Source organism: Propithecus coquereli, unplaced genomic scaffold (genome assembly GCF_000956105.1).
Source record: "Propithecus coquereli isolate 6110/MARCELLA unplaced genomic scaffold, Pcoq_1.0 Scaffold340, whole genome shotgun sequence".
Classification (NCBI taxonomy): Eukaryota; Metazoa; Chordata; class Mammalia; order Primates; family Indriidae; genus Propithecus; species Propithecus coquereli.
In genome coordinates, this window is record NW_012149064.1 from 1,402,812 (window position 1) to 1,428,533 (window position 25,722).

General features: G+C 39.5%; 1 protein-coding gene across 1 annotated transcript; it reads left to right on the plus strand.

The window, feature by feature from the left end:
* The first annotated feature begins 367 nt into the window (after positions 1–367).
* Positions 368–24,353, plus strand: GCSAML (germinal center-associated, signaling and motility-like). Its single transcript, XM_012650840.1, has 6 exons — positions 368–439; positions 13,010–13,069; positions 18,309–18,358; positions 19,459–19,464; positions 23,124–23,146; positions 24,114–24,353. The coding sequence occupies exons 1-6, from the start codon at positions 411–413 to the stop codon at positions 24,351–24,353; spliced, it is 408 nt and encodes a 135-aa protein (XP_012506294.1). The 5' UTR covers positions 368–410.
* The last annotated feature ends 1,369 nt before the right edge of the window (positions 24,354–25,722 follow it).

The window sequence follows — 25,722 nt, forward strand, 5'->3', positions numbered from 1 at the left end:
TCGCAGGTTTCTGAGCAATAGGGAAGTCCCTACCCTATCTAGTCTTGCAATACCGAAATTTACTTGGAAACAAAATGGACCTGCGGTGTTAGATTTCCTCTCTCTTTTCGGCCTGATTCCCCCCTGCTGCGCGCGCGCAAACACACACACACACACACACACACACACACACACACACACACACACACGTGCGTGCAAACACACTTACATTTTCCCTTTCCCCTCCCCTCGAGAGCTGTTTCTGCCTTCTCCCCATGCCCAGTCCCACGGCGGCTCGCAGGCGGCAGGGGCACGAGTCAGCGGTCAGCCGCGACGTCCTGCCGTGTGCATTTTGACTGCTGTTGCTTCGGACAAGACTGCCTCGAGCGGAGTAAAACTCAGGAGCCCAGAAACCAAGTGCCCGTGAGAGGATGGGAAATTATCTCCGGAGAAAACTCAGGTGAGTCCTGACTCCGGGCACTGCCTTTCCTGGGAGAGCGCGAAGAGGGATGAGGGGCCCGGGTTTCCGCTCTTGCACCCGTGAGGCGGGCTGCGCCTCGAGCAGGCTGAGCCTCCTCTGCGAGCACACAGGCCTCGCTGTGGACCCTGTCAGGTTGCTAGACATAGAAAATAAAAGCACTGGACGCCAAGTCAAATTTGAATTTCAGATAAACAAATACTTTTTTAGTGTACGCCTCATACGATAGTTTGGGCATTATTGCATGGGTCGTTCTTATGCTAAAAAGGTATCCATTGTTTATCTGAAATTCGAATTCAACAGTGCGTCCTGTATTTTATCTGGCAAACCGAGGCTATTGTCACTGGAATCTTTCTGCTCCTCTTTTTCCTCATCTGGGTGTAGGGTTTACTTTCCCCACCATCAGCTTGGTGGGTCAGCGTGAGGATGAACAGTGAGGTTCTTGAAAATCATAGCTGCGGAACAGGCACTCAAATGCCTCTGCTCTTAGCCATGCCTTTCCTTGGTGGTGTTTAGCTCTTCAAATGCTCTACAAGCATAGAACACATACAGAGGACAGGTGCCATTATTCTTACATCTTGTGTGATTTTAAATGATTGGCTGCACAGCGCCCCACTCCTCCGTCCGCTCTCCCAGACTCCTTGCCTTGCGTGTGACATGACGAGATTGCTTGGCCCGACGCAAAACTCTCATCACAGCACCCCTGGGTCCCAGTGTGTGCCTTCGCTCCCCACTGGCTGGCGTCTCAAGTGCAGACCCCTTCTTTTGTATTATAAGGCCCTGGATATTCAGAGAAATTACTCCCTTCTTGTCTTATCACTTTGAGCATTGCCCCCGAAATCTTGCGTAGCACTCTCATTAAGTGTTTCTTACCGCACAGCGAGTCTCTCAGAGGCACATGTTGTTTTGAGTGTGTCTTTGCAGCCCCTGTGCCTTTCTGGAGCGCATCACGAAGCAGGGATCGAAGGAATGTGCTCAGTTAGTTTAACTAAATACGAGGGCTGTCTGAAAAGTATCCAGGCACGTAATATGAAAAATAGAGACATTTATTGTATTAACAATGGCTGGATACTCTCCAGACAGCCCTCCTATGTCATTTGAACTTTATACCCTTTTCAACCTGACCAATTGCTAATGTCTTAAATTCAAGCCTGTGTGCCTTGGCTAACAGATCTCTTACTCCAAAGTTCGTTTTCAGCTACATTTACTTGTCAGCATCGTCATTCTGCAATGCCCTGGTCAAATGCTATGTCTTTCTGAATGCTGCCAGAAATTATTCTTTCAATATTTTATGACTTGTAGCTGATTTATATACATTAATGACTCCAGACATATTCTGCCTACTGCCATGATTCTGTTCACGAGCCTAAATATTTTATATTATGGACTCTTTGACCACAAGAACCATGCATTTTACATTCTTTGAAATCCCTGAAATCCTTGCTAATGCTCTGCAGAAAGAAAGCTCTTAAGAAATGTTTTTTCCCTCTGGTTTTAAGAACATGTAATTCTCATTGAAATCAAGGGAAGGAGAGAATAAAATAATCTTTAGATTGCTGAGATTTGAAGGAGCTTTCAGTTTTTTAGCTGTTTCCCTCTCTGCGTTGATTTTTAAGATCCCCACTTATAACTGTGACCATGTTCTGATATTTTGGGAAGAAACATGAACTGCGCATACTTTATAAAAGTTAAAGCAGCAAGAGGATGGAGATTCAACTCAATCGTGTTGTAAGTGAAGACATTTAGACCCAGAGACATGGAAGTGTCTTAGTTTGCTACAATCAGTGGTTGCAAAGACCCCATCTCATTCTATCCTTCAGTTCTTAATCTTGCTTAGGCTCCTACATTTCACTTTCTGGAGAAGCCTGTTTGCTGGATGTTGGTTACGTTTTAAAATCCAGGAAGTTGGGAAGAAGAAAGAGTAGAACATTGTTCCAGGTGGTCTTGTGGTTGGTGTCCATGAGTGAAATCTTCACAGGTCAGGGTCTTTTCCCCATTCTTCATGTTCACATACTGCAAGGCAGCCAGATTCAGTAGGACTCAAGAAACTGTCAGAGCTTAGCAAAGTATTCAGTTTGCACCAATAATAGCAACTGATAATTAACTTAGGGTTTCTCCCTGCCAGGCACAGTGATAAGAAGTTCACAGGATTATCTTATGACTTTTCCCTAACTACCCTACAAAGCTGTTGTTATTGCTATCCTCATTTACTATGAGCTTGGAAAAATACAACATTAAATATTAAATAGACCACAGAATTGGCTGCCCTTATTAACTGGTCATGGGAGAGATTTCATTCCCAGTAAGTCAAATATAAGTGATTTCTGTTAGGAGCACTCCATGTCTTAGCAAATTTAGGAAGGCAGGTTAGCAACGCTGCTTAGAGATCAAGCAGAGAAAAAAGAGAGTAGACAGTTTCTTTTTTTTTTTTATAATAAATTAGATGCTTTTTTCCAGCTTTATTGATGTATGATTGATGAATAAAAATGTATATATTTCGGGTGTACAACATGATGCGTTGATACATATATATATATACACTGTGAAATGATCACCAATATCAAACTAATTAACATAGCCATTACCTCGCATAGTTATTTTTGTTGTTGTTGCTGATGGGAGCACTTGAGAACTACTCTGATGGAATGTGGCTGACAGGTACGTGTGTCAAGGGTGTGTGTGTGTATTACAGAGACCTGACCTGTGAGAAAAGACCTGGATAACGAGAGGGAGCAGGTTAGGCAAAGATCTGGGGGATTAGCTTCCAGACACAGAGACTGCAGGTAAAGCCCGAGCCAGGTCTGAGCGTGGTACACAGTGGGACGGGGAGGGTGGGTGGGACACGAGGTCAGTGCGAGGGGCTACGTCACCACGTGACCACTCCACCTCCCACCACGGGTTGCTCTGAGCTTTTCCCACTCCAATCTCTGTACTTCTCTCACTACCTAAAATCACCTGATCCAGTAGGTCATTCCCGCCTGCACTGCAGATGCATTTGATCACCCAACACAGTCAGAGTTGTCTTTGTAAGTTTGCAGATTGTCTTCTCCACACCTGATACTTCACGCCATCTCACTTGCCCTGGTTAAAGATCACTATTGTCCCTTGATTTCTCCATTTAGTCTTTTGTTTTTTTCTGAGATAAGGTCTTGTTTTTCTGCCCTGACTAGAGTGCAGTGGCATCATCATAGCTCGCTGCAGCCTTAAACTCCTGGGCTCGAGCGATCCTCCTGCCTCAGCCTCCCAAGTAGCTGGGATTACAGGCATGCGCCACCACACCTGGCTAATTTTTCTAGTTTTTGTAGAGACGGGGTCTTGCTCTTGCTCAGGCTGGTCTGGAATTCCTGGCCTCAAGCAATCCTATCCTCCCGCCTCAGCCTCCCAAAGTTCTAGGTGAGCCACGGCACCCCGCCCATTTAGTCGTTTAGTAACCTCCTATTTCTTAAAGAGCTTAAGGGTCCATGGGTAGAGAAGGGCCATCAAAGTTCAGGATGGAATGACTCTGTGGGTAGTAGATGGAGGAAAAATGGCACAATTGTGCTGAGAGTTGAATTCAAACACGTGCACTGATGAAACATGTTCCTCCCGTTTAAAGTTAATGAATATTTATGGAAAGTCTATATGAGACAATGGTCTTGACCTCGAGAAAAAAAATAAACATAGAGGGACAATGGCTGTGGGAGCAGATTTTAAAAATAGACAGGGGAATAAAAGGATAGGTCTCTTCAAAGAACCTTGCACTTAACTGCTCTGCTATAGCTTTAGAAAAATAGAGCTGCGATAATTAGAGCTGAGAGACGATTAAAACTTGTCCCGGTCACCTTTGCTATAAAGTGATGAAACTAGCATGTAATTTATAATGTCAAGGCATCTGTCATTGCCAGTACACCACAAAGGCCTCTTTTTCAGATAAGGCAGATGCTGACGTGTTCTAGTTAGAAACACAAGCAATGCGCTGTAGAAACCAGAGGAAGGAATGACTGTAATTCTGGTTTGGGACAGCAGGAAGGAAGGGCATGTTTGAGGAGCTGCCATTTGGATTGTGCTATAAATGTTAGGCAGACTCACCAAAGTGGGAAAAGACTTTCGAAATGGAAGGGACAACCTGTAAAAATGTATGAGAGTTTTAAGCGTATGTTTTTTCAGGAATTGACAATTCATTGTCAGTAACTGGAACATATTGTTCAAGGATGGATCTAGTAGGAGAAAAATTGAAAATGAGATTAGGGGTTGGATGAGGAAGGGTCTTCAAAGGCACATAGGAAGTGGCAAAGCAGTGAACATTTCTGAGGCAGAGAAAAATGTAGTGGCCTATATTTTAGGAAGAAATGTCTTTCCTCAGTGGGTGTGGTGGAATGGCAGAGAGAGAGATAAAGCTAACATGCTCTTAAAACATACCAAACAAGATGTAGGGGCAAAAAGAAAACTCCTTTGCCCTCAAAGCTTTGCTGCAGATGTGTCTGCTGACGAAAGGCAGATCGATGGGAGAAAAGGCACACGAGTTTATTTGACCACAGTTCTGTGTGACACAGGAGCCTCGGAGTGAAGATCCAAAGATACAGGGGAAACTGCCTGTTTTTATGCTGAGGTTCAACGAAGTACGGACAGCCGTGCAGAGATACAATCGAACAAAAGGGTGTGATCTAGTGCTGATAGACTGGGCGGGAAACCCAGCAAGGCCTGTCTAGATTCTTCTTGGCCTCTCTGAGCAGCATCCTTCCTTCTGTGTGTGGGGCAGGGCCCTCTCTGGAATGGGGGTCTTATGGCCTACAGCCAAACAAGGTAGGTCAGATAATTTCTTTATGGTCAGTTTTTACACAGAAAGGCAGGGGAAAGTTAGAGTAATATTGTTAGGCTTTATGGCTGGCTGTGGGCAACAGGGATTCTGGTTTCTATGACTCGTCTTGGCGAAGAGGGATTCTAGCTTCTATGGCAAGCCTTGGGGGAGAAGGAGGGGCCCGAGACAGAGGGTAGGAGGGTCAGAGACAGCTGCTTCTGAGGCCTTCACTGAGGTGGTGTTTTCTGAGCCCCAACGAAGTGATGGTAAAAAGCTGAAATTCATCAGGAACAATGAAAATGAAAAGAAAATTCAGTGAAAGTAAATGCATTCCCAATGGATCATCTCGGTCTCTGTTAGTCATTTAGATCACAGCTGGGGTGTGAGAGGAGGCTGGAGAAGACACTACAACACTGATGCAGAGAAAATTCCTGCTGCTCTGACCCTGCCCATCAGAGCAAGAGCAAAGGCCTCCTGGAAGCCTGGGCAGCACCTAACCTGCAGCCCGTCACTAGCTGCCAGTGAGGCAGAGGCAGGTCACTGCTGCTTTCTAGCCTCTCCGCCCGGAAAGGGTGAAATGGATCTTGACACTGCCCATCAACAGTGGCCAGCACACACCTCTCTAATCTTTATTTCAAAACTGAACTAGTACTTTGAGGACTTTATCCTCCCATATACATTTAACACTGTATTTGTGGATTCTATCAAAAATGCCAGCTTGCATTTGGATTGGGATAGCATTGTGACTATATAGATTAGTTTGAGGGCTAAGTACTATGTTTATGCAAATGTACCACTCTAATCAAAACAATTATTTATAACTGCATTTATTAAAATCTTATTTAATGCATTCTCATATGGTTTTATTTTGTTTTTCTTGCCTTTTTTTGTTAGATTGATTTCTAGATACCATATGCAACAACAATAAAATTATGAACTGCATTTTTTCCTAGCCTGCTATTGTTGGACTGTTATTGCATTTTATAAGATGACTTTGTATCTAGCAGCCTTGCTGAATTTCTTATTTATTTTAATGGTTTTAAAAATTTCACTGGGATTTTCTATATAGTTAATATGTCATCTATAAAATTAAAGATTTTTCAATTCTTTTTCATTTCTTACAACTGTTATTCTTTTTCTTGTTTTATTCTTGTTTTGTAATTGATCTTAATAATTTTTTTCTAAATTGTTTCCATTAAGTTTGCCGTATATTTTTGACATATTGTCTTTATCAAAATAAAGAAATTCCATTTTATAACAAGTTTTAAAAATATATATATTTAGAGATGGGGTCTGACTATGTTGCCCAGGCTGGAGTGCTGGGGTTATTCACAGGCATGATTATAGTACACTACAGCCTCCAACTCCTGGCCTCAAAGTGATCCTCCTGCCTCAACCTCCCAAGTAGCTGGGACTACCGGCGTGTGCCACCACGCCCAGCTCTTATGAGAATTTTTTTATTTCCATTTTTATTTGATGTTTCCAAATATAAAAAAAGTCAAGACTCTTACACCAATTATCTCAAATGAGACCATACCAAGCAATTTAGTATGTACAACAATCTTTTTCCCCTTAGGTTCTTTTGCTTAGTACAACAGTGTGATCTACAAAATTGAATGTTGTGTGCCTGCTTGGAAAATGTCCCGTTTACAAAAAAACAACATGTAAGACAGTTTCTACTTTGTCTGCAAGTCAATTTGTAATAAGTACTTATTTTCTGTTTTTTATCTAGGAGGCATATGGGACTGAAAAATTTAGCTGCTCAATTTTATGCCATTACCCCACAAAAAATCACACGTGACAGTCTCAACACTCCGCAAACTTTGGAGGGTTGAGATAGTAGATACTATGTACTGTCTTTAGTAGATTCAACTATTTAGCCTGATAATGTTGGATTTTTTTTTGACAGAAATAAATCTCCTTAGGGCTTCTCCTCTAATGTTGCTAGACTGGGTTCCAGAAGAATAGTGAAGAATACTTCACATGAAATTAAAAGTGTGAAAACTATATTCTGTTGCATTATACAGAATTTTGCTAGTTGCACAGACTAAAGACAGTTGGTTTGCTAAATGAAGAAAATCCTAATCCTAACCTGAGTGGCATTACTTAGTCCAAATGTTTCTGACCAAGGAAAATTATACAACAATATTTATAGGCTAACTTTTAAAAGATGCTTGACATTAATAGTGTACATATTTTACATGTCAAAGGTAAAACATATAGTCCAAGAGTTTATAAAATAAGTTCATGCATTATTACCTCTAAGAATATCATGTACAAGATGATCCACCTTCAAGTACTTGTGACATCATTTCAGGTGGAAGCAGCCATACGAAAACAATCCAGTTTCTCTGCTGTGTTAAGTATATAATTTGAAAAAATTTCAGAGGTTACTGACAAGAAAATCTTGGTCCATTGAAGACAGAAAGTGTCAGTTTGTGGGATTTAAAATGCTCCCTTTAAAAAAAACACCCAGAATACGTAAGCTCTGTACAAAGAAAAATATAAAAATTCTGGATGGTCACGTTTGATCACACTACATAATTTAGAATGAAATGTCATTGGTTAAAGTTTTTCTACTTTACTCGTTCCTTTGACAGCATTAATTTGTGAACTAACGTTTATATTTCGCTCAGCGGCATTTATGGCACAAGATCTCATTTTCCAAATGACACTAATTTTCATTAATGTAACAGCACTATATTTTTAACAGCAATTATATTTTAAAGGTTAACAGTTTGTAGAACAAATGTTTTAACTATACTTATTTTCTATTTTATACTCACCAGTTACAATATTTACAAAAGGTGAACGTCTACGTAACAAATGATCTTTCGATCTCCCCAGGCCTACATCTTAGTCAAAGGTTTTTCCTTCCACCTCATTTCCGACCTGGCTGGGGAAGTGCCCGAGTTTCAGACAAGGTACCTATGTGTTTCAGATGGGATTTTTGGTTTTTAAGTGAGTATAAAGACAAGTATAAGACAAAATGATCCTCCATTTAGGTATGTTCCAGTGCCCCAAAAGTTAGTTACGTGACAGATCAACAATCTTAAAATCTTAAAACTGCAAGAAGTTTATCTCTCTCAACTGTGTTTCAGTCCTGGCATTTAAGGTTTGACTCCACTCCTGCGGTTATTGGTAAACATGGGAGTTTAACTGAAGAGGTGTCACTAAATTAAAAAACCGAAAATATGTTTTAAGAGCAATTTACATTGAGGGAAATACAATTCCAAGGTATACTGTGTAAAGAGAGATTACAGATAACGGGAATTGGCAACAGAGCATGCTAAATCAAATTCCATGAATATGGTTTTCATGATTAGATGTACTTACTACATGCATTTTGCTGACAACATTTCCCTAAAAGTCAACAACTGTATAGTTCATGTTAAACTACCATTGAGTTAAAGGGGAAATGGCCATATCAAGTAGCTAGTGACATTACACTAGTTGTGAAAATTCAGACAAATGAGTTGACAAATTCCTGCAAATAGCAAATTAAATCATTTGTCACAAGTTACTGGATTGTACAGAAATAGTCCAAATATACAATTTCTCAATTAAAATTGTGGTCCTATAAAACAAGTTTGGGATGGAGGTATTTCTTTAATATTAAGACTATTTTCATTAATGCCTACCACAGAAGGCTTTGTTGAGTATGTTAATGCTGTGAGTAAGAAAATTATGGGGGAAAATATACCCACAAGTAATTTGATCTGACAAAATAAACCACAAACTGATGTCAAATGCAGAGTTAACTGAAGAAAAAAAAACGCTGTGAAAAATGATAACCAAAATAACACAAGGTAAGGGGCACAGTTAAGGCGTCTAAAAAAAATTCCACATGGCTTTGGCTTATTAAAATATCTTAAAACTATTTTTTTAAAAAAAGATGGAAGGCATCTGCAAAACGCACAAATTGTTTGAAAACCCTGCCTGGCAAATTCAAACAACTCGCAAGCGTCACTCAGATGCTTGCCAAAGAAAACGAAGGAGCCTCCCGTCGCGGCAGGGTGGGAGAGGTCTTCCCGGTTCTTACGCTAGAGGCAACCCGAGGGCTGCGCAGAAATTACGAGCAAGGCTTTATCATCTGCGAGCGAAGGGACCGCGGAATTTGGGAACTATCCCGCTTTAGTTTTTCAGACTCCTCACGTACAGGTCTATGACACGGGAGAACTCTGATTGCATCTTCTATTTTGAACCACTCTCTCTTCTTCTGACATTAATAGAATCTTCTCAATCTTCCGTTACTTCAGTGACTGTACGAACATAAACATATACTCTGTGCTTTCAGTCTCGGTTCTCGAATATGCCCAGGCGTCTGCCCAATTTCCCCTAGACGCCAGGCTCCGCGGAAACTTCCTTCACGGAGCACCGCCGGCTCCTCCTCGGCGGGGTTCCCGGGACGGTCCACTGGTCTGGCGCCGACTGCGGCTCCCGGCCGCACCTCGCCCTCCGCTCGCCCCGCCGCCGCTTCCGGAATTCGCAGTGCGCGCTCAGCGTCTCGCTGGCCGTGAGCTTCCTCCTGGACGCGGGCTCCCGCCGCGGCTGCGCTCCGGCCGCCGCCACCCGGCCTGGCAGGGGGCGCGGGCGCGCGGGGGCGCTGGTGGGGCGGCGGCGCGGGGACTGGCAGCGAGGCCGGCAGTCCCGGAGCCAGCGGCTGCTCCGACGCGAGCGCAGGTCCCTGGAGCCGGAGCGGGTGCAGCGCCGCCTCTGCGCGGGCGGCCGCCCCTCGCACGCAGCCGCCCCGCTCCCTCGCCGCGGTCCGGCCCGGGGACCAGCCAGGCTCAAAGGCCGAGCCGCAGCGCCGCGACCAAGAATTTTATTGTTAATTGGGGCTAAATATTACCTAATGCGTGTTTTGAACTATTGAGATAACCTCATAATTCTTTTAGACTTCTAAAGTGGTTCATTATGTTAACAGATTTTAAAGCTGAGGACCTATCCCGAAATTTCTGGGATAAAAACCACTTGATTGCGATGTGTGTTATTTCTACTGCGCTTTTAGATTTAGTTAACTCATATTTTATTAAGGATTATTGCGTCTATTTTCACGGTTGAATTGGGCTGATGATTGTTTTGTCTTCTATTTAATTTTGTAATGAAAGTATACCAATCCCATTAAATGGGTTTGGAATCATTTTACATTTTTTCTACTTTCTGGAACATCTTGTCTGAGAGAGGGTGTATTTGTCACTTGAAGTCTGATAAAATTATGTATGGAACCATGTGAGCTAGAAATTTTTTAGTTATTGATGGTATTTATGTGCCCATTTTACTATATTCTTTCCAAGATATTATACATTTTAAGCCATCATGTTTATTATATAATTTTCCATAATATTTGTTTTAGGTCTGCAGTACTTATTCTGAATTTTCTGTTTTCATTTTATTTTGGGGGCTCTTCCCTATTTCCTTAATTGGTCTTGCGAGACTTGTGCCATCTCATTGATACGATTCTCTGCTAATGTTTGGTTCGCTGTCGCATTTATTTCTCCCCACAACTTTTGTTGTTTCCTTTTCCTTTTTCCAAACTTCTTAAGATAAATGCTTACTTTGTCATTGTTAATCATTTGTGGTTTTTTTATGAGGGTATTTTCTTTACATTTCATTTTATCCTTCAAATAGTCTTGTGTAGCTAGTGTTACTATTTTATTATTTGTTTTTAGGAAGTTCCTTATGATTCCTTCTTTAACATAAGGATTAGTTAGTTATTACTTGTACCTAGGCATGTACATTTTTAGTTATAATTTTATTATTGATTTTTAATTTTACTGTTTGATGGAGAAATAGTGTGCATATTGTTGATTTTGAGGGGTATTTATTAAGACTTCCTTTGTGGAGTTTTGAAGTCATAAGTTAACATCAAACATTTGGAAAATTAAAAAAAGGAAAAAAAAGAGGAAAAATCAGAAGATGTGGAAAAATTACTTAAAATCTCAATACTTTGGCCAAGATACATTTTAAAACTTAATGTAATGACTATTTTTCTTTAAAATAATAAAGTATTAGCTGAATTATTAATTCAGTCACAAATTTTTGTGCATCACCTGTGGCCTGACATTATCTGAATTCTTCTTGATTTAAAAAAAGCTTTATATATGGTGGAATTTAGTGTCCAGTTATGTTAAGTAATATTAATGACATGGAATTCCTATTAGGTCCCTACTAATGTTAAGTATTAATACTTTCCTGTCCTGCTTTTAACTGTAAAATACAAACATCCTTTGGATGGATGAGCCAGTGACTTATTAATAACCTCAAGGAGAATTATTTTACCAGATTCTTTCTTCATAGACCAGTTTAGGAAGAAAACTGGACTCCAGGGAAATAGAAAAAGAAGAGAAGTCAGGGGACACTGAAATTACACTGTACCTGATTTACAGTCTACACAATCAGATAATTACTAACATCTAGATTTGACATGCTCGTGATTGTTATATAAAAATATCTACATCAGAACTCGGCCTATAAAAAGGGCCCCTCCTCTGTAAATCTAATTTACTTTGTCTCTAATAGATTCTATTCTGTGGCCCTGTTAAGTCATTTCCTCAGTGCTGGTTCCAGGTGCCTTCCCTGAGTATTGCTGGTAAGCAGAGTGAGGCTCACAGTCTGAAATATTTCACAGGCAGACCTACACAGAAGCAGGAAGACAGACCAGTGTTGGGGATGTGAGGATAGAGGGAAAAGAACACTGAAAGAAATGCTATGTTTGGACAACTGCTGGAGTAGAAAGTTGGTAAACTGAGTCACAAGCTTTGGTCTGTTACTATTGTGTTAACCATGCAAATCACTTGATTTTTCTGACTTTCTCATTTAGTGTTTGCTTGATTATCATAAGGGTGATGATAGTGGATGGGAAAACAGCAAGAGTAACATGCAAAAGGTAAACTTTTCTGAGTGTGGGTAAAGATTGCAACACCGTATCCATACACAGATGACCACACAGGCAGGGTCCAGAGAGGCTTACTCCAGCTCAGGGGGCCAAGCTTAACAGCCCCATTCTCCACAAGGTTGTGTACGAGCTGCTGGTCCTGTCTATGGTTGTTGGAGAAGCTGCACCTTCCTGTTGTTAGTGTCTTTATACCTTCTTGGGACCTCTCGCCTCTTGTGGAGAGTCAGGAAGTTTGCATGCCTGGTCATGATACATCCAAACCCTGGAGCCTTCCTGATTGTTAAACACAGACTGAGAGAATCAAAGGTCAGACTGCAAGCATTTTGTACCATTGCAAGCCTGGTCTTTGTGGTTAATTTCTGAAATGTGTTGTGTATCTGTGACTGCCTGTCAATTCTGAAGGAAAGAGAAGTTTGAAAAAAGAACATCCAGGCCGGGCGCGGTGGCTCACGCCTGTAATCCTAGCACTTTGGGAGGCCGAGGTGGGTGGATTGTTTGAGCTCAGGAGTTCAAGACCAGCCTAAGCAAGAGCGAGACCCCGTCTCTACTAAAAATAGAAAGAAATTAATCGGACAACTAAAAATATATAGAAAAAATTAGCCGGGCATGGTGGCACATGCCTGTAGTCCCAGCTACTCGGGAGGCTGAGGCAGGAGGATCGCTTGAACCCAGGAGTTTGAGGTTGCTGTGAGCTAGGCTGACGCCACGGCACTCTAGCCCGGGCAACAGAGTGAGACTCTGTCTCAAAAAAAAAAAAAAAAAAAAAAAAAAAAAAGAACATCCAGGTTTGGTTTTAATGGCCGGGAAAGCTGGAGAAGGAGGTGAAAGAATTTGGAGGACAGTAACAATCTCTCTTTTTTCCTGTGTTTCCATATAGTTGCCTGGGAGGGAATCAAAAGGAGCTCGGGAAGGTAAACCCAGATGTGGAAAGAAAACGGTAAGAACAGAGCATACTGGAACGTTTTCCCCCAGGATTTACTTCCAGAATCTGTGCTATGGGAAGTAAGACGTCTTAGAGCCACAGTGATAGGGTTCTTTGGGGGTGACCTCTACGACTTGGCACGGGTAGACGGTGTCTCTGCCTAAACAAGAGAGATAGGGTATTCGTGTGCGTGTTCTGTTTCTTACTGGCTACGTAAAGCAAGCCTAGGAACACGTACCTAAATTAAAGAATGTTTGTTTCCGGTTGGCTGTTTGCAGTGGCCACTCTTCCAACCTATTCCTCATGAGTAGCCAGAATAATCTTTGGAAAACATGTCTCACCGTGTCTGTTCCTTGTTTGGCAGTTCTGGGGTTCTCCATTGCATCCAGAGTGAACTCCAGACTCTTCACCAGGGCCTACAGTCGCTAAGGATTGACTCCTGCGGCCTCCGCAATCTCATTCCGCACCCTCCGCCTGCGCCCGCGCTCTTCCAGGCACTCTGCTTTCATTTATGTTCTTCAGGCCCGAGCTCAGCCTCGCCTGAGGGCGTTGGGCCGCGCTGCTCTTTCTCCGCAGGGTCTTTCCCTGACCGCCCGCCTGGACTGACGGCGCAGTCTCCTGCAGATGCTGGCTCTCAAGGCCTCCTCTGAACGACCTCCCTAACTAGATTGTGCAGGAACTTTGCTTCTGCCCTCCGTGGTTTCCTGGTACCACACGTGCTTCTATTTGCTGTGGCCTTTATCTCAACTTGTAACTCTGTATGTTATTTTAGCTTTTCATAGTCCCTCTCCCTTTATAGGCTACATGCTCTTTAAGGCACTAACCATGTCTGTTTCACTTACTGGTGTGTATCTGTTGCCCACCCTTGCAAGATACTCAGTGGAAAAAAGAAAAAAACAGTGGAAAAACAGCAGATCTTTAGACATTGATATCTTGCCCTGGCTTAGATGGACAGAACCACCCTCCCTTGTTTGCTAACCGTGGGCTTTTCATATCTTTGCACTCAACCTCTTTCCTAATCGTTTCTTCTATCTTTGAGAAGATAGAAACCAAGACCTTCTTCTCTTTTTTTTAATTTTAATTTTTTTTTATTTTAGCATATTATGGGGGTACAGATGTTTAGGTTACATATGTTGCCCTTGCCCCCCACCCCCCCAAGTCAGAGCTTCAAGTGTGTCCATCAAGACCTTCTTCTCTTACCTCGTGTGCAGGGGTGGAGGATTGAAGACAAGGGCCACGTGTTTGTTGGCGATGCAGAATGATGTTTGCAGACATCAGCCACCTCCCAAACGTTTCACCAAATTTTCTCTGCACAAAGGACAGAGTTCACTTGATTTCTCAACCCTCAGGGACAGTGGAGAGGCTATGCCTGTCTGGTGACTCTTTGTCATCCTCCGGTATGATTTGGATGTGGTGATGTTCTTAATCTCTTTTCAGGCAGCCATTGGAATCAGTTCTGTATAGTGTCATTAAAACTAGGTTTTAAAATTAGGCAATTAAATTAGGAATATAATGTAGATATTTACTTAGGCATTTAATTTAGGCATCAACTAGACATTGAAACTAAGCTTTTGTTTCATCACATCTAGTGCGAGATCAAGTTATTCTCTAATTCTTTCCTATTAAAGAAGCGTTAACATTTTCAAATGCCAGCAAGTCTTTCTTACAAACAGACAATGACTAAATGAAGAGAAATTAAATATCTTTAGGGTGTTCCCATCCAAGGAAATTTCATGGGTGGGACTCATGGAATTTTCACCAGTCAGCGTGGTGGGGAAGAGCTGAACTGTTTGACTGTCTTAGTCAATTGCAGTAAAATGTGTGTTTTCCATGGGCTAGAACTGAAGGCCATTTGCTGTTTGGCTAATTTCACAGGATGAAACCTTTTGTATAAAGTTACATTCTCTGTATCCTCCTGAGTCAAGTCTGGTTATTTTATTTTTACCAGAATATCATTCATTTAATTCATAACTTTAAACATATTTATAGAAAGGAGAGGATGAGCTCTTTCAAGTCACTTAGCTTTTAAAATTCAGGTTTATAGAGGCATAGTGCAGTAAAATTCACCCTTTTTATGTATCCAGTTTGATAAGTTTAGAAAAACATACACCGTCATGTAACCACCACCGCAATCAAGATTAGAATATTTCCATCCCCCACCCTTCAACCCCGGGAACCACGGATCTGATTTCTGTTTGCCTTTTTCCAGGCTGTCATAGTATCATTGCTTTTATCTTTACTGAATTCTCATTTTTGCTTTCCTTGTGTTTTTAAAATTGCTATTCTAATTGTTTTCAATGCAAAACTTAATTGTTTTGTTCTCAATTTTTCTTAGCAATGGAGGCGCATAAGAATATAAACTTTCCTCTAAATAGTATTTTATCTGTATCCTATGTGTCACTAAAGGAAATACTATTATTTTCCAATATTTTGCAACTTTGCTTTTAATTTCTTCTTGGGCCTCAGTGGTTTTTAATTTCAAACATTGTTTTATATTCTTAAATACAATTTTAATTTTATTTCATTGTTATCAGTATCTGTGTGGTGTGTGTTATTTCTGCTTCGTGAATTTTATTAAAGTCATCTTTGTCATATATATCAACTTGGAGACAAGTTACTTACATTTTCTAAATTTTGGCTTCTTCATGTGTAAAGTAGTCGTAAAATACTAGAACTCTAGATTGTGTTTGTGAAAAAAAAATCAATGCCTATTAATTGGCACAATGGTTAGGTGGTACCAGCACTCAATAAATACTAGCTGTCATTGTGTTTCTTATGCCCGTGGATTTTGAAAATATATTATGCAAGGTTTTGTTCAAGGATCATAATTTTGAAATTTATCTATTAGAGAAACTTTATTAATTATATATTTTCTGTTATTTTTCCTACATGTTTTCAGCTGGGAGAAAGTAGTTTTGTTTGAGTTACCTTTCATGTTTTCTTTTTCTTTGCTTCGTACTGATTATAAATATTTTGAATATGATTCCTTAACACCCATGGGGAAAATATATGCAAAACCAAGTCATTAGTGGAAGGGGCTTAAGATGGCCCAGACTTCTCAGCTAGAGAATGGAACTATACACACATGTGTGTATTTAAGGTGTACAAGATGATGTTTTGATGCATGTATACATTGTAAAATGATTACTACAATCAAACATATTAACAAATTAATATATCTATCATCATTTCACCCAGTTACCTTTTTAAATTTGTGCTAATTTATGGGATACATAGAAATTTCGTTACATGTATATAATGTGTAGTGATCAATTCAGGGTATTCAGGGCGTCCGTTACCCAAATACAATACGTTTTTGTTGTGTATAGTCATTCTATTCTGTTATCAAATATTGAAGTTGTTCCTTTTATCTTTCTGTATGTTTGTACCCTTTAACCCCTCTTCTTCATCCTCTTGCCTACCCCCAACCCACCCTTCCCAGTATATTTTTCCACTCTCTACCTCCCTGTGTTCAATTTTTTAGGTCCCACATATTCATGAGAACGTGTAATATCTCTCTTTTTGTGCCTGTCTTATTTCACTTAAGATAATGATCTCCAGTTCCATCCATGTTGCTGCAAATGATGTGATTTTATTCTTTTTTGTGGCTGAATAGTATTCCATTGTATATATATGCCACATTTTCTTTATCCATTCATCTGTTGATGGACATTGAGGTTGATTCCATGTCTTTGTTATTGTGAATAGTGCTGCAATAAATATGTGAGTGCATATATCCCTTTTATATATTGGTTTCTTTTCCTTTGTGTAGATACCCAGTAGTGGGATTACTGGATTAAATAGTTACCAGTTTTTTTTGGGCGGGGGAGGATGAGAACACTTGAGATCTACTCTCTTAGCAAACTTTAAGTATATAATACATTACTATTAACCATAGTCAGTATACCTCAGTGTTTCATATAATATTTTTTTCCCCTGTGAAATGAATTTTTGGATTCAAATCTTTATTTTGTAACTTCTCTGTCATTATATCTTTGAATACTTTTCTTTCGTTTGTTGGGTTCTCATTTCTAGACATAGTAATTACATGTATATTAGACCTTCATTTTTTGTAATTATCATCCTTTCTCTAACCATTCTATGTCCTCATTTTCTACCATTTAATTTTCATTTCAGGCATACTTTGCATACCACTGCTCTGTTTTTGGAAGGACTTATTGATACTTTTAATGTTGTTTTAATTTCTCTAAAGATTTTATCATTCCTCTCAATTGTTTTCCTGATTAAGGCCAGCCCACTTTTCTTCTCCATTGATATTTTTTATTAACACTAATTATTAACAATAATAAACAGATATTGTATATCTGCCTTTGAAATATTGTTTCTGCTTTTTTGGCTTTGCTTTTGTTTTTTGTTGTCCAGTTCATCTTTGTAACTTTGTGCTTAGTACCTTGACTGGAAGCAGATCGTTTGTGAGACAAAATTGTGTGTGTGTGTGTGTGTATGTGCACGCACACATGTGTGTGTGTTTAAGGAGGATACAGAAGAGAAATAAGCTAAGATACCAGCTTTGATTTTGGCATATTGTTTTAGAATGCCTTCTCACCAAATACTTTTTTTCCCTCTGCTTGGGCATGTCTCTGTTCTGTGTTGTTGGCCACATGTGCAGCAGGCAGTTCGTTACAGGTCGTATCCTTTGTCGCCTCCGTATTTCCCCTTAAATTTAGAGTCTGGGAGACAGAGAAATCAAAGGCGATATGTTGGCAGCTTCAACCCCGCTTTGTCCCCTCTCTGTTGTGGTGCGGAATTGTGTCCTTATAGAGATAATCTCTATTTCTTTCATCTCTGGCCCACACTTGTTAATGTCTGTCACTGTTAAGTTTATAGTTAGAATAGTGGGACCCTCTCATTTACCTTTAAAGATTTACACGCTCTCATCAAGGACAGCTGAGAAATAAATTTCAAGACTTTCAATCTTCTCCCTTGAATTATTCTAAATTTCATTATATTGCACGTGTGTTTTCCATACATGTGATAATATACATGGTCTGATAATCTAGTAATTCCTTAGCTTCAGGATATATAGAGTTTTATTCTTCACTTTTCATTGTTTTCATAGATTTTTTGAGTATTTCAGAAAGGGCTAGAGTAAGCAGGGTTTTAATTATATTTAACATTTGTATTGTAAACCTAGCAATGACCTTAGGTTAAGGACAACCACATGCTTCTTTAAAGTGCATTTTCAGCTTCTGAGAACATGGAGAATCTCATGTTAGTATCTCTTTCCTTGTAGGCAGGAAATGACTGCAGTTGAAAGACAAGGTCAAGGTCATGGTAAGAAAAGTAAGTCATTGTTTTACAATATTTTTCATACTGGGAAAGCGTAAATTTAAACGTCTAAGTGATCAGACATGCTCTTAATATTATTTTAATATAAGATTGGAAAGATGCTGCTTAGAGTCCTTAAACTCTCATCGAACTGATCACATCATTCTTTGTATTACAGTAATATTTGTGTATGATCTATTTTGAGCAGCACTTCTGTGGGAAGCAGTTAACGAAAATCCTTCTGATTTGAATTTATATATTGGTATGTCAGCTGAAGAATGACAAGGTTCATAAATTTGGAAAGGAGAGCTTTATTTCTCATAAAGTGTTGCAGCCTGCAAGGTGGCCATTCTGACATGCTGGAAACAATAGCCTTGGGCAGAAGCTGAGAACGTGTACTTGGAGGGAACTGCGTAGGCAATGGGCGTTGATGCTGGGCAGGGCGGCCAATGCACGTATTTAACAAGCTATACGAGGAGTCATGAGCATTTATGAAAGGAGAAACATACACGTGCACAGCTGAGCCTCTTGCCCCTTTGTTGGTTACATGTACAAAAAATGGCAGTGTTAGTATGATCCAGGGGTGGAGTTTTGGCCCCTCTAATGTCAAAAGGTGAAGCAGAGGACAAAAAAACCCTCACCGTGCATCCTCCATAGACTGGTCAGAGCCACTCCGTGGTCACTGGGCCCTTATCAGGAAGGAATGCTGGTCACTTGTAGTGTCCAAACTGCAGAAAGCAGCGTTAGGCAGTTGATTGAAGTCAGCAGTGGAGCAAGTCTTTCAAAAGGGCTGGTTCTGTTTAGCCCTTTGGAAAAAAAGCCGAATGGTGGTTAACGAGGGAGGGGGTACAATGAGGCATGTCTGACCGCCCATCCTGTCATGGCCACGATTTCAGTTTCAAAGTTTTTCTGGGGTCCCCTTGGGCAAGAGGGAGTCAGTTGGGGGCCTTAGGATTTTATTTTTATTTCTCGGGTATTTTAAATTAGGATCACTTTGAATATGAGCAGGTGATAAAAAGTGGGATTTTTTTGTTTTGTTTTTGCTCAAGAATTTGCAGTAGCAAAGCTACTGCCAGGCACAGTAGCTCACACCTGTAATCCAAGCACTTTGGGAGGCCAAGGTAGGAGGATTGCTTGAGGACAGGAGTTTGAGACCAGCGTGAGCAAGAGCGAGACTCCATCTCTACAAAAAATGGAAAAATTAGTCAGCCATGGTGGCATGTACCTATAGTCTCAGCTACTCAGGAGGCTGAGGCAGGAGGATCACTTGAGCCCAGGAGTTTGAGGTTGCAGTGAGCTATAATGAAGCCACTGCACTCTAGCTGGAGTGACAGTGAGGCCCTGTCTCAAAACAAACAAACAAATGAACAGAAAAAAAAAACCCAAACAAGCAAAAAAGAATTTGCAAAAAACTAGGCATGGTGGCATGGTTCTGGTTTTATAGTCCCAAACCACTTAGGAGGCTGTGATGGGAGCACTCCTTGAGCCCAGGAGTTAGAGCCCAGCCCAGGCCATATAGTAAGACCGCGTTTTTTAAAGAATTTTTTTTTTTTTTTTGCTCTGTTTGCTTTAGTATCTAGGTGTAATAATCACGTAATTACTTAAAATAAACAATTAAGAATAACAATGTTCAGTCTCTGTGGGCAAGTATATCTAAAGGAAACTCACTTTTTTTGTTTCTTTTATTCCCCAACTTTATTGAAGTATAACTGACAAATAAAAATTGTATATATTCAAAGTATACAGTGTGATGCTCTGATACATGTATACGTTGTCTAATGATTACCACATCAAATTAACATATCCATCCCTACACATAATTATTTTCCGTGTATGTGGGGGGAGGGTGAGGACACTAAAGATCTACTCTCAGCAAATGTCCAGTAAACAATACAGTATTGTTAACTATAGTCATTATGCAGTCCATTAGAGCCCCAGAACTTATTCATCTTATAACTGAAAGTTTGTACACTTTGACCAAAATCTCCCCATTTCCCCCAGCCCCCATCCCCTGGCAACCGCAATTCTACTCTTTGCTTCTATAAAGGAATTCACTTTCTTGCTGATATTGCTTCAACTGTGTTCTCATGATTCTTGAAAGAATTGTGTAGTCTCATTGCTGGGAACTTTGCATTTCTCTGTCACACCTCAGCTCCCAATAACTTGCTTCTAATACTGCCACTCCACTGAGCAGATTCCATGGGCTTCAAAATAAATTTATTTCACCAAACATCATCATGATCATAAGTAGGATAGCATACTTAAAAAACATCAGAGTGCATCACATACAAAATTGTTATATGACACTGTGATTTCAGTTGTGTGTGTGTATGTGGTTGTACTAAACCATGGTATAAAATACATTCCTAACTGTGGGTCATGTTCAAAAAATTGAATGCCTGTGCCCAGTGGTAACTCTGGACTTCAAACTGTAAAGGACAGTTTTCAGTCTTGATCTGAATTATCCATCTCTAGCGCAAATGTTGCTCAAGACCTACCTCATGAAAATGTTCCTTCCTTGCTTTGTTTGACACTGCACTGTTTACATCCTCGGTTGCTGGCCACTTGCCTACTACGTCCTGACAGCACATTTTCTTGGGTATAATATAAAATGATAGTGCTCCTTAATGATCACCCTTGGCATTTTTCTGCGCTTTTGAAGTGTTTCTGTATGCTTGATCTTACTTCTTCTTCTAATCATTGGTATAATTTTTGGGGGAAGCTATTGGCAGGGTGACATTTATTGTGAAGAAGATTTTTAATGTATAGATGCAAATGCTTTCATAGTTATAGACTATTCATATTTTTTGTTTCATTTTGTCAGCTTTGCAAGTTACATTTCTCATCAAATTTGTCCTTTCAATTAAAATTTCAAAGTCCTTAAAGTTGTTTACTCCTCATGTTTTTAATGCTTGCATTGTGATGCTTATTGTGATGTTCTCTTGCTCATTCCTAGCACTGTTTCTATGTACACGTGTGCACGCGTGTGTCCCTGCACACGTGTATTTTCCATTTATTATTTTATTGGTCAGTTGTACTCGAGTTCATTCATTTTACTGATATTTTTAATGGAACCAAATTTTGCATTTTATTAATCCTTTTACAGGAAAGTCTCTTACTCTGAGCCCAACTCCAGTTGGCTTACCCAGATTTTAAGAGGCTCGCCAAATATTGTGCTGCCTTTATAAAGAGAGGAGATGAAACTTGATTTGGGTGGGGTTATCCTAAAATCATTCAGATGACTAAACTCACAGAAACTTCATGGAGGTGCGGACCCCTATATTGCTTGATTTAGGCAGATGATTTTAATAGTGTAAATATTCTTTTTCTGTCATATTCTACTCCATTTTAAGAGCATGCTTTAATCTGATTTTCATTTTCACTCTAATGTAATGATGTATTCTTGGTAAGGCGTGATATATTAATAATAATTGGCTTTTCTTTGCAAGATGACTTCTTTGGAGTTTTCAAGCAATAAGGAAGAGCCTCATTATCCAAGACCACAGGAAGTACCTCATATGACAAGAGAGATATTTTGGAGGTTGGGAGTTAGAGTAGTTAAGTCAGAAATTCTTTCAGATATTTTCATTTTGATTCTAAGGCTCACATTCTTTCCCAATCAATGCCCTGTCTTCAAATGGGAAGTCTACTCAGGATGTTCATTCAGCTGGCTTTTAGCACAGTTGTGGTATGCTCCATGATTTCAATCTGAGACTTAATATGGTCCTAAATATTTTAACAACTTCAGCATCAATAGCAGCAGCCACTTTACCCAGTGGTCTTTGATTTCTTCATGCCCTTCACGCTCATACTTGGCTCTCCAAACCATTGTTTTCAATGCTATCATTGAATTGTATTCAGGCTACATAATTTCCTCAGTTTATGGTTATAAAACAGTATGAAAATCAATACATTTGTTTAATTAAATTATTACATGTGGCTACATTAATAAAGATATATGATTATATGGATGTGTGTACATTCTGTATTTGAAATCAGTGGATTGAACGTGACTTTGTTTGTGAAGAATGTTTAGCTGTTAGAAATTTTAGGTTACTTTGTTTTACACAGTCTGTTAATTTGTTTAATATAGTCTATGATTTTGCTAAGAATCACTAACAAGCTTATTAGGTTGTAGATTTCAGAATCAGTCAATTGTCTTCTTATAAATAGGGATGATTGCCATACTTAGTATTTGGTGACCTCCCTAATTTTAGCTTGTTTATTAAAGATATTAGTAGAAGATTTAAGACTAACACATATATACATTGCTTCATTGTTCACAAATGGAATAAACTTGAATCTGTATATTTGTATTGAATTTGGAATAGTTACTCTTGTTATTTCTGTGCCTATGTGGTGATTGTTCATTTTTAAGAATTATATGATTTTCCTGTGTTATTTATGTAAAATTTATTTCTAAAATTTTCAAGTATAATCATTCTTTCTTTATAATTGCCATACTTCACTGTCGTAGCACGTTTATGGATAGTACTTTATTGCCAAGTTCCAAAATCCATGTTATTCCGTAGAGTTGGTGCACATCATTTACACACAGAACATAGTGCTGATGCTGCCTCGGAACACATGTTGTTCCTTAAGCTTGTCATTTAGCCTCGAATATTATAAGATGGATTATGAGATAGAATAATGTTAGATAACGGGCCTCTTTGAAGTTTTGTCACTACATTATATATCCTCTTCATCTTTTTCCTCAACTTGTGAAGATCCAAAAGTCTCATGTTGCTTTCCTTTTATTTTTTTTGTCCTCTAGTTGAAGAAGTTACATCCACTTTTAATCAGGTAATTAAAAAAACACTGCCCCCCCCCAAAAAAAACCCCAAATAAGCTTTCATTACATTTGTCTGATAAATGTCAAAATATAGATAATTTTATTCAAGGGTGGCATCTGTGTTCTTTTATTTGCAACTGCTAAATGGACTTATAGAAATCTTTCACATTTGAAATAATTTAATTGGTAATTTTAATGCAGAAATGGAAGGAAACAAAAAAATTAAAAAGTAATTTAACTGATTCAGATATTTAGCAAGTTCTTATTGTTTTAGTCCCAATGCTACTGGTCTATTATTTTAATTTTCAAAGTTATAACAAAAAATGATATTAAATAAATTTACCCTTATAATCTGACTACCATAAACCACAGTAATTCTTTTTAGCTTTCACATTCCCTTTCAGTCTTTATGTCCAGAAATTAGCATTTATATTTATAAACATGGTAGAAATCAATGATGTATGGAAAAATGTTTATTCCTTTTAATACTATATTATAAGCATTTTATTGATCTAATTAGTATATATTAATCTTTTATTTTTTCTTTACTGTCTATGCAATTAAAAAGGTATTTAAACTCTAATTTTTATTATTAGTATTTTATCTTACAAAAGTTTGTCATTATATGACTTGATTTGGTACTTACTGAGGTCTGATTGCTGCCTACATTGCACCTTAGTATGTGTGACCTAAAATATGCACCTACTTTTTTCTAGATATTTAGAGGGATAATAGCTTCCTTCTTTTCTCTTTCATTATTCAAGGAGAAATAAAAGCAGCATGAATAGTAGCTTTGAGCAGTTTATGTTGCTAAAATGAGGTTTGTAAGACATCAGGGCTTGGAGCGAGGGCTTTGGCTACCCGAAGTGTGAAAGCGCCATCGGGGTACAAAGACAAGACGGGAGGGGGGAGGGGCACTGAGTTCCATGTGATGGGTGATCCTGGGTCTTTGATTTCTTTTCTCCTTGTGCTTGGCAGGAAAGTGAGAACGGCAGTGGTTCTGAGGAAGTGTGCTACACTGTCGTTAAGCACGTCCCCCACCCAAAGCCCTCCCTGACCTCCAATGATGATAGCTATGAGAACATTGACTCCATCACAAGGAGACTGAGACAGCTTAGAGAAGGATCAGAGACGGAATACGCCCTTGTTAGGACTTTTGTCACGAGGCCCTCCTCCTGCACCCAGGAGCATGATTATGAACTCGTGTTTCCATACTGAAACCCTCAAGTTGCCTCGTTATCCCCAGCAGTGAAGATGATACGGAACAGCAGAGTCCGGGGAGACCTTCACTCGCGGCAGTTCGTGAGATGATCACTCTGACCAGAGTTGAACAATTATGTCATCTTACTATACAGCTTTGGGCAACTCTGAAACCTGGCATCTGCGTGGTTTGGGCAAAACCGTATCGATTGATATGATGACTTAGAGTATTCCATATGTTATTGCTTGTAAAGTTTGAGGACATGGAGGGGGTGAAAAACATTCCTAGGACAACAAGCATGCATAGGTACCTGCGTCAGAATCTTCAGCTCCAACCCTCCTCTTCAAATTTCAAATGCCAGATTTTCCATGTCCAATTATCTATTTTATTTTTGAGGTGTAATCTACTCAATAAACTTTTTAAACCTAAGACTATTGGCCAGGAACCATGGCTCACACCTGTAATCCCAGCACTCTGGAAGGCCGAGATGGAAGGATCCCTTGAGGTCAGAAGTTCAAGACCAGCCTGAGCAAGGGCGAGACCGCGTCTCTACGAAAAACAGAAAAAATTAGCCAGGTGTGGTGGCACGTGCCTATAATCACAGCTACTTGGGAGGCTGAGGCGGAAGAATCCCTTGAGCCCTGGAGTTTGAGGTTGCTGTGAGCTAGGCTGACCCCACAGCACTCTAGCCCAGGTGACAGAGCCAGATTCTGTCTCAAAACAAACCAACCAACCTAAGACTATTGACCAGACCCTTAGCTAACTTGATATTTACTTCAATTTTGCCTTTTCTATGTACTGGAGATTCTTGGTTATAGACTTGCAGTAATGCTTCAAGAATCAATAGTTTTTAATATTGGCGTTTCTGAGAAGAGAATCTGAAAGTGTCACAAAAGAAAAAAAAAAGATGAAATGAATCAAATATAGTTGCTCATCGTTGCCTTTCTGTCCAGTAGTAAATTGGAGGATTCTGTTCAAAGAGTAGTAAAAAAATAAAATAAAAAAGTGTGCTTATAGCTTTGTTCACAACATACTAGTTAATTTAAACTGTAACTAGTTACTTCCACTGAAGGAGGATGAATAGTTTCTGGTTTTAAAATTCATGCAAATTGGTAAATAATCGATCTACTTACACTTTCATTCCCAAGGAATTTTAAAATGATAAGCCAACTTCTTAGTAAGCACCCAGGGGCCTTAACTGACAAAACACTCATGATGTATTTTTCTGGATAGTTACAATATACAGGTCGAGCATCCCTCATCTGCGATGCTTATGACCGTATTTTGAATTTTGAAGTTTTAAAAAAATTTTGGAATATTTATATATACATAAAGAGATATTTTGGGGATGGGCCTAAGTCTAAACATGAAATTGATTTGTTTCAT

What these genes read in the sequence shown, in the direction of transcription:
- GCSAML (XM_012650840.1), top strand. Translation starts at nt 411, where the DNA reads ATGGGAAATTATCTCCGGAGAAAACTCAG. An exon ending in TATCTCCGGAGAAAACTCAG is followed by an intron (nt 440 to 13,009) that starts GTGAGTCCTGAC and finishes GTTTCCATATAG; the next exon opens with TTGCCTGGGAGGGAATCAAA. An exon ending in CCAGATGTGGAAAGAAAACG is followed by an intron (nt 13,070 to 18,308) that starts GTAAGAACAGAG and finishes CTTTCCTTGTAG; the next exon opens with GCAGGAAATGACTGCAGTTG.